This window comes from Psammomys obesus, unplaced genomic scaffold, assembly GCF_907164565.1.
Source record: "Psammomys obesus unplaced genomic scaffold, mPsaObe1.curated_primary_1811, whole genome shotgun sequence".
Lineage (NCBI taxonomy): Eukaryota > Metazoa > Chordata > Mammalia > Rodentia > Muridae > Psammomys > Psammomys obesus.
The window spans coordinates 6,535,884-6,543,359 of record NW_026592710.1 but is presented as its reverse complement, the minus strand read 5'-3'; the positions used below and the strand labels follow the sequence as shown (position 1 = coordinate 6,543,359).

Sequence of the window (7,476 nt, the reverse complement as noted above, 5' to 3'; positions counted from 1 at the left end):
GACGGCATGCTGCGATGCAGATGTACGGACCACAGTCAACTGCTTGTGTGTCAGAGGCAGCAGGAACAGAGACCTGGGGGCAGGGGTCATAGCACACACCTGTTCAGCTCTCGGATGGCTCGGAGTCTGCGGATGTAGCGACGACAACACGGCAGAACGGAGAGGTGGTGGGCGTGCAGGGTGAGAAAGAAACATTCCGTAGGGAATTTTGGCTCAGAAAATGGAGGCTGGTCTCCATCTAAAAGAAAAAGAGAAAAAAAAAAAAGTCAACATGAATCCTTAGGTAAAGTCAATTATAAGCCTTAAGTGAAAAGTCCAGTTCTGAAGGAAACTAGGTTAACACTTTCTGTGTGCGTGTGACGGTGGTGTGAGGACATGGTTTTGTATTTGCATGTGTGAAGTTGGCACTTTCCTCTTTCTACACCTTATTCTTGAGACTGGGCATCTCACTGATCTTCGACATCATCAGTTGGCAAGGCTGGACAGCCAAAGACACAAAATGCAGCCTGCGTCCTTCCACCCTGTGCTGGGTGACAGTTGGGTACTGACGTGTCCGGCTTTTACGTGCCTGCTAGGAAGCGGAGCCCAGGCCCTCAGGCCTGCCTATCAGTGCTACACTGACTGGGTGAACCATCTCCTCAGCCCCCAAAATTTTATTTTTGTGTTGCTTTTTGAGAAGGGTCTCTCTATGTAGCTCTGGTTATACTGGAACTCACAGAGATCTGCCTGCCTCTACCTCTAGGTACTGGGATTAAGGATGCACCAACTAAGCCTCCAAGAATATTTTTTTACATTAGAAACTTATATGATGTTGTAAGAAAAACAAATTCAGGCTGGAGAGATGGCTCAGAGGTTAAGAGCACTGGCTGCTCTTCCAGAGGTCCTGAGTTCAATTCACAGCACCCACATGGTGGCTCACAACCATCTAGAATAAGATTTGGTACCCTCTTTGGCACACAGGTATACATGCAGACAGTACACTGTATACATACATAATAAAGAAATCATTTCTTTGTGTCAGAACATTCAAATCCTCCCAGGAGCTTGTATGAAATACAGCCAAGCTTCTACTGACCATGGCTGTTCTGTGTGGTACAAAACACTAGGCCGTTTCTCCTAGGCAACTGCACCCTTAACCAGCTGCAGTACTCCAAAGGCACAGTCTAGCTGCTTAGGAGACTGAGGCAGGAGAATTGCTTGAACTTGAGGCGAGCCTAAGCAACACAGGAAGTCCTCAACTTAAAAACTAATGCCACCAGCTCAACTGCTGCTCTATTCATTATTGTCTGTGCCTCCATTACCCTTTTAATAGTATTTTCTTTTTTTGTCAAGTATTGCCAGAACTTATAGAGTGATGAAAAGAATTTATTTAAAAGTATCTTTCTGGGCTGGAGAGAAAGCTCAGAAATTAAGAGCACTGGCTGCTCTTCCAGAGGTCCTGAGTTCAATTCCCAGCACCCACATGGTGGCTCAGCACCATCTATAATGAGATCTGGTGTCCTCTTCTGGCATGCAGGCACACATGCAAATAGAATATTGTATAAATAAAATCATTTTAAAAAATGCATCTTTCTTTTCTTGGTCTTGTAAGAAAGGGTCTTGCTACGTAGCTCAGGCTAGCCTTTAACTTGTGACTCTCCTCCCTCAGCCTCCCGAGTGCTGGGGTTATAGATATGCACTAAGCAAGGCTGAGCACTTGGTAATTACTTTTCTGGAAGGTGTGCATTTGATCATGGCATTTCCACTTTCAGGTAAGTAGGAATTCCTCCTATCCCACACATAATTTAAAATGTTTTTAAAAACTGGCATAGGATTTTGATTTTTATAATTACAGATATATTTTATTTCATCAAGAAACAAGATTATCATCATCAGGTGGGCTTGGCACATGCCTTTAATACCAGCACTCGGGAGGTCCAGGCAGAGGCACATGGATTTCTGAGTTTAAGGCCAGCCTGGTCTACAGAGTGAGTTCCAGGACAGCCAGGGCTACACAGAAAAAAACTGTCTCAAAAAACCAAAATAAGACTATTATCATCATATATCATCACAAATATGACCAAAAGTCATATTTTCAACCATCACAATATAACTCAAAATCTATATTATAAAGTCACTGTTATTATTTCTTCCTTCTCTTTCCCACCCATGTGGTCTATGTATCTGTTGAGTAATTCAAGGAAGAATCTTCACTGTGTTATCTTTAACTGTGTATCTCAGAGCCCTGCAGATGAAAGAGAGGTGACCTAGCAACAAACATGTCACTCACAGAGCTCAGCCAGCCACTCATTCACATCCTCCATCGTTGCATTTATTCGCGTCTCGTCATTCGGGAGAGTGATCCGACATCGTGGGTGGAATATGTAAGTGGGGTCGACTGTTTCTAACTTGATTTTCGTACTTAGCTGCTGCAGGACCCAAAGGAGATTCAGCATAAACCCATCTGTAGACACCAACCGATCATCCGCCTGTGACAGGAGCCAGGGAAGCAAGTGAAACAACCATTAAGCACAAATCTGGAGCAGTTTCCTATGAAAGCAGATGGACACGTCCTAAAGCCAGTGACAGGGTGAGCGGTGATCAGCATCAGTCAGCTGGCAGGTGCCAGCCCAGCAAGGCTCCACCCATGCACTGTCATGTACTCCCTGACCTCTGCAGGAACCCCAGGGTCTATACAAGTCACATACAGAGAGGAACAAACAGTCAGAGAATCAAAGCCCGTAAATAAAAATACAGTAAGTGTAGCTGCTTTTGCTTTCTTATTTTGCAAGAACATCAGCAAATGAGCTGTGCTTGGCCCACGTGACAGCTTCGCCATCTTAAACAGTGAGCACAGTCCTACGTGACTAACAGTGGCTCAGCGATCACACACTAGGAACTAGTCTAATGCTTTATGTATAAGAATCACAGGTTAGCTGCCACTCTTAACTCCGTTCAGCAAATGAAGAAACTGAGGCACAGAGAAGTAACTATCTGGTATGGCTAACCTACAGACCACGTGTAGCTGAGGCCAGCTGTAAATGTGGCCAGATATAAAACTATAAACTTACAAAAAGCGTGATGAAATTTTTTCATGTGATCTCTGTTAAATTGACTGGGTGGTTCTAGGGTGTTTGTTATAGATGGCAACACCATGTGACAGGAGCAATAGACTGGACATACTAGAATCCTAGCACAGTCAAAAGTCGCTGGGCCTTTTGCTCTTCTCTGTACTTTCATTCTTTTTTTCTGAGTACCTATTAATAATAAAATAATAATATAGAATTTTTAATTTTCCGGCTTTTACCATAAGCACTAGGGTCCTCGAGAGCTCGCAGTGTATCCCCAGGAGTTCTTCCATCCCTGCTCCCTGTCATTTTCTCGATGACACCTCTCCCCTGCTGCGGATTCTACCACAGTCTTCACCTGAAAGCCCTGGCCCGACTCAAGACCATGTTTTCTTGTCTACCTGCCCGATTCCTCCCAGCCAGAAAGGCCCGTGTGTTGGGCTTGCAATAATGCTGCTCATTCTACTCTAGTACTCTATCACCAGGAAGGCTCCTTTCTCAGCCTCGTAGTGACTGGATACTCAGCCAAAGCTTTAATAAAAGGCCGCCCTGCTACCTGATCAAAGTCCACTCCTGCACCTTCCCTGCAACACTCCCATCACAGACTTTACTACAGTCTGGAACACTGCGCTTTCCCCGCCCTGCCTGTGGAGCTCAGCACACAGCAGGAGGCTTGCCTGTCTTCCTCCATGCTGTCTTCCTGAGCCCCAGAACGCAGCCTGTGAGGTGCTGAGTTAAGTCTGCACCAGGAAAGTGGGTGTCATGAGTAACTGAAAGCATTCTGGAGACTCCTACCTGCATCTGGGCTTTCTTCATGTTGGCATTGACGACGGCCGCCATGTAACTGAGTGCCGCCTCTCGCGTTTCGCCGTTTAACAAAATACTATGCAGAATCTTGAAAAGCTCTTGCTGAAAAACAATTGACTTCTTTTTTACTTTAAGAATAGTTCCCCACCTTCCTTCCCGCATCCACTCCTTGTAGGGAACCCAAGCACAGTCAACAGGTATGTGTGTGTGTGTGTGTGTGTGTGTGTGTGTGTCCATCCAGGAAGAAGGGAGAGCAGCAGCATGCAGCAGGAGGATGCTGAGCGGTCACAGTTCAACGAACTTCCATCCCATGAACAACACAACCTCGAACAGCTAGGCACTGCGCTTTTACAATTTAGCATGGAAGACACACTGAGTATGTTAGGGATCAGTGGGTCGGCAAAGAATGCTGCACACTACAAGTTCTTGCTCATCCTCATGGTTTCCATGGCTACAGGAAAACTGCAGAGAAGGCACGGCCCCCAGACATCACTCCAGTCCCCCACTCAGGTCTGCTCTGCCCACCTACAAAGTCGGCTCCTTCACCAGCTCACTACACTTTTCAATAAAGGCAAGAACCACTGTTTAACTACCTGGGAAAACACATTTAAAGAATCACGTTAGATGGCTTACTTCAAGGAGCATATATAGTTTCTTTCACTTTGGCACGACAGTCCCAGGGAAACAGCAGAGCCAGGGTTCAGTCTCTGAGAGACAGCTTGACTGACCCCCATGAGGTGCTGGGCTGCAGTTTCACGTCTGCCCAGCAGCAGCGCAAGCGCTAAGAGCAATGGGGTGAGGTCTACAGGGAGTGTCTTCTCTGTCGACAGCCTGGCCTCCGCGATGGCAGTGGCCTGAGTAGCAAGCACCTCTGAAGCAGGCCTTTCTTTCTGGGGAGGCCCTCTCCTCGGCTCCCTCCTGAACACCTACCCGCCCCAGCTCCAGGTAGTGCTGCAGCGACTGGCTGACCACGCGCGTGTTCTCTAGGGTGATGGCAGGCCCTGAGAAGTATTTCTCAACCACCTTTGCCTGAAAGGAGAGGAAATACTCCATCAGCACACGGCGACCGTCAGGGGAGGGCTGAACGCTGTCAGACGCGTACTCACATCGTCCTCTGCGAAGACTGAGAAGCTAAAGAAGGCCCCTAAGTAGGAGAGTCTCTGCAGCTCCCGCCCGGAACCGGGGCTTAAGGACTTCGGCAACCACAGGGGTAGCGAGGCGACCTAGACACAGCACAGAGGGATGCCCAGGTGCTGAGGAGCTCAGAGTGCCCACCAGTCAGACACAGGTGGCTCTGGGCACCCGGCACCCCAAAACACAAGGCACAAACAGGTCAGATTCCTTTTAATATTTTACTACCTCAGAGACAGGGTACTCTCCAACAGTCCATATTTTTTATAAGAAACACTTTTAAAATTTTGTTTACTCATTCACAATTGTGTAGTTTGTCATCTTTCTCCTTCCCGCCAAAGCCTTTCTTCCCCTCCGTTTCTCACGCGGTCTCTGCGCAGCCTCTAAGGACACTTGCACGAGCATGAGGGGCACCGTTTACTTCAGCAGGCTGCACTGCTGTGCCGGGACTACGGCAGTGGGCACACTGCTGAGGACTGTGACTCTCTCCAAAACCATTAACCGCCTATAACAAGTCAAGACACTCACGAGTCAAACTTAAAAGACTCATCTGCTGCTACTCAAAGGATCCATTCGTTTTCCCACAAGACCCCTATTCTAGCTGTAGAGCACTAACCCTCAGAAAACACTTCATCATAGAAAATCCTATATAATAGCAATTTAACAAGTAAGGGCGCCCCCGCCTACATCCAAATGTCTTTCAAGAGAAGTCTTTAGCTGAGTTTACTTTAGAAATGGCTTCTGTGACAGGACAGGTCAATGTAAACACTCACCAGACAGGCACTTACCAAATTGCACATAGGGTGTGTCTTCCCAAACTTGGTTTCACAGAGTTCACCCAGTGCCTAGAAATAAGACAGGAAGGAATCAGTGTTGTGTTCTGTCTCACAGTGCTGCCAGGTGTGACAGCAAGGGACAGCTTTCATTTCCACCACAAATGCTTGGCCAAGCTAAACAAACAAACAAAGAAACCAAACCACAACAAAACCTAACCCTGCCTAGATGGCTTGGTGTGCACCTTTAATCCCAGCACTCTAGAGGCACAGGCAGGTGGATCTCTGTGAGTATGAGGCCAGCCTGCTCTTCAAAGTTTCAGGGCAGCCAGGGCCACATAGTGAAATTCTGTGTCAAACAAAACAAAAACCTTTGTGGGAGGGGAAAACATGAGCAAAATACATTGCATGAAAGAGTATTTAAGTTGAAAATGAAAGGCACTTAAAGGACAGCTACAGAGCTGAGACAAGAGTCCCTGACCTTCACTTGCAGACAACATGCCCTTTGGTGTCCTGGTGAACTGCTTTCCAGAAGATGTGCACTTAGTTTTTAGAACCGAGTTTTGCATCATATCATTTCTTGACTTAAGATTTGCAGCATAGACAGTGCGGGCTAGTCCTGCCAGCATCACCCAGGGTTTATTCTGGACCCAAGAAGCTAGCCGACACACTGAAGGGTGATGTGACGTGGCTCCCAGGCAGGTACAGAAACTCTTCTTCAGTGCGGCTGTCATTCCACACTAGACAGTCATGACTAACAGTTTACTCCAAGTCCATCAAGCCACACTGAATATGTGACTCAGTCAGAGCTTTGGTCACTGATGTGGGGAGCTACCGGGAAGCTTAAGTTCTCTTCACCGAAGATAACACATCAACACCACAGGGAAAGCCGGAGACAATCTGAACACCAGGTAACCCTGCCCACAATTTAAGGAAAAGTCCAGGTCGGCAGCCAGACATCACCACTGTTATTTATTGTTGGCGTTGTTATCGTTGTGGGGGTGCATGTGTGTGTTTTCCTCCCAGAACTCTCACTTCTCCTGCCTTAACATCCTCAGTCCTGGGACTGTAGGCATGTGCCACATGCCCAGTGCACCAGCATAAAGAACAACCCTCTGCTGATTACAGCATGGGACAAACTAAGAGGCCACCAATAATTCCCTTATGTCTGAGCCAGATCCAAGCAGTCTTCCTCTTCTGGCCTTGTCTTACCCATCTCCTTCTCTCTCCTCCCTCCCTCTCTGCGAACCCTCAGTACTGTACTAGCATCAACAGCAGGCCCCAAATTAAGTCACTTTCTACCACAAAGGATGCTTCTGTCTTTCACCAAGGGTACTTTGTCGATATCTATCACTAAATTCTCTTCCCTGAAACACTGAACTAATTTTGATGAGGACCAAAAAGGCAACAGTTTCAAAGGAGCATTTACATAACAGTGAGGGTGTGATCAGCACTGCCGGAAAACCTCCCAGCTGAAGCCTCAGCCATCCCACTCTGCTTGGCCTTCTGCATGCCATGCAAATAGCGTGCCATCCACATATTTTTTAAGAAACCTAATAACATGGGTGCAATAGGTTCACACTGGTTCAATTTTTTTCTATCCATCCATCCATCCATCCATCCATCCATCCATCCATCCATCCATCCGCCCATCCATCTATTCATCCATCCATCCATCCATCCATCCATCCATCCATCCATCCATCCATCCATCCATC

The 7,476-nt window shown here is 47.0% G+C and overlaps 1 protein-coding gene across 1 annotated transcript in view; it reads right to left on the bottom strand.

Moving 5' to 3' along the window:
- Positions 1–7,476, bottom strand: part of Ube4b (ubiquitination factor E4B) — a 102,386-nt gene that overhangs the window by 30,611 nt on the left and 64,299 nt on the right. The window contains exons 11-16 of the mRNA XM_055615109.1: positions 5,774–5,830; positions 4,961–5,077; positions 4,785–4,883; positions 3,843–3,956; positions 2,270–2,468; positions 100–238 (exon numbers count right to left, since the gene is read on the bottom strand). Of these exons, the coding sequence (XP_055471084.1) occupies positions 100–238; positions 2,270–2,468; positions 3,843–3,956; positions 4,785–4,883; positions 4,961–5,077; positions 5,774–5,830 (725 nt within the window). The remainder of the gene's footprint in view (positions 1–99; positions 239–2,269; positions 2,469–3,842; positions 3,957–4,784; positions 4,884–4,960; positions 5,078–5,773; positions 5,831–7,476) is intronic.